This window comes from Rhodnius prolixus, unplaced genomic scaffold (assembly GCF_049639745.1).
Source record: "Rhodnius prolixus isolate KJV_2025 unplaced genomic scaffold, Rpr scaffold_18, whole genome shotgun sequence".
Lineage (NCBI taxonomy): Eukaryota > Metazoa > Arthropoda > Insecta > Hemiptera > Reduviidae > Rhodnius > Rhodnius prolixus.
The window spans coordinates 109,468-110,765 of record NW_027411636.1 but is presented as its reverse complement, the minus strand read 5'-3'; the positions used below and the strand labels follow the sequence as shown (position 1 = coordinate 110,765).

The 1,298-nt window shown below is 31.4% G+C and overlaps 1 protein-coding gene across 1 annotated transcript; it reads right to left on the bottom strand.

The window, feature by feature from the left end:
• Positions 1-325: 325 nt before the first annotated feature.
• Positions 326-1,091, bottom strand: LOC141462193 (NADH dehydrogenase [ubiquinone] 1 alpha subcomplex assembly factor 2). The gene has a single exon (XM_074143848.1). The coding sequence runs from the start codon at positions 882-884 to the stop codon at positions 450-452; it is 435 nt and encodes a 144-aa protein (XP_073999949.1). The 5' UTR covers positions 885-1,091; the 3' UTR covers positions 326-449.
• Positions 1,092-1,298: the final 207 nt, after the last annotated feature.

Below are 1,298 nucleotides of genomic sequence, written 5' to 3'. Positions count from 1 at the left end.
GGTAATGTGTTATATATTTACAGAATAATATACTGATAATATTACTAACAAAAACAAAAAAACCTACAAGAAGTCATTTCTTAAAAAAGGAAAATTCTCCGGCATATTTGTAGGTTGAGGAGTCCCTCATTAAAATAAATTTCATTAAAAATTAAAAGTAGTTTTTTTAGGAACTCAGGGGTTTACCGTTTAACCATCTGCATTACAAAAACTAATTTGAGTAGAGTGTAAATGTGTCCACTTTTTTTGAAAAAAAAAAAAAAAATACACCTCGCCTACTGAAGAGAACAGAACCATAAAAGGTTGAGGTTAAAAGGTTTAAAGCCACACTTTAATCATTATATTAACGCACTATATAATTTATTGACAAGTTAGTTTTAAAGAATATTAATTTTTTATAGCAGAAAAATGGCTATTGCAAATATTTTTTTCGTCAAAAAATAACACTTTCAAGTCTTTTCTTCGGATTTTTTGCCAGGATACAGTTCAAAATCAACATATTGTGGAAAGCTGGTCGAGGTCCTGGTAGAATTTTTCTCGTCTAACTTTTTTGATTTAAACTTCTCTTCAATTTTCAACGCTTGCTCTCTTCTCATTTTTAACATAGCAAGATTCTGCGCTACTTCTTCTTCAGTGGGCGGTGTTTTTCTACGGTGCCGCAACCAAGATTCCCACTCGGCCGGTAATCCTTCATCAAACTTTGTTACATCACCACCTTTTGGAACGTAATACCTCGTAAAACGCCTATGATTTGAAGGTGTTTCAAAATATTGATTTCCATAATTATCTTTACCAACAAAATTTCCTTTAGATTGCCTTGGTTTAAGAGAATTAACAAAATCCTTAAATATACTTACAATTAAACCTCGCCCATCTCGAGACATTGCTTGTTTTCTAGGGATTTCTGCCACTACTTGCTGAAAATAGTTCGAGAATCACCTCTGAAAGAAATTCTATCAAACCTGAATAATACCTTCTACATTGTTACCCTTAACTGCGAATCGATATGAAAGTAATTGTAGTTCGTTATTGGTAATAAAAAATAATTGATTAAAAAATAAAATATCTACTTTTTTTAAAGTATAGTTTTAAGAAATCAAAACAAATATGTTCCAAGAAGTATCAGCTGTTTAATGTCAACCGGTCTTAACGCGTTGTTAAAACTCTTTCAAGCTGCTGTTATCTATTATCTGGCAGCAAATATAGTACTAATTTTGAAACCTTTTTTCAACTTCCTTATTTAATTGAGTCTGGTGAATTGTGAACATGAGAGCCTTAACTAAAACGAATACCGACTA

Coding starts and splice junctions, on each gene's coding strand:
- LOC141462193 (XM_074143848.1), bottom strand. CDS start 884: ATGTCTCGAGATGGGCGAGGTTTAATTGTAAGTATATTTAAGGATTTT.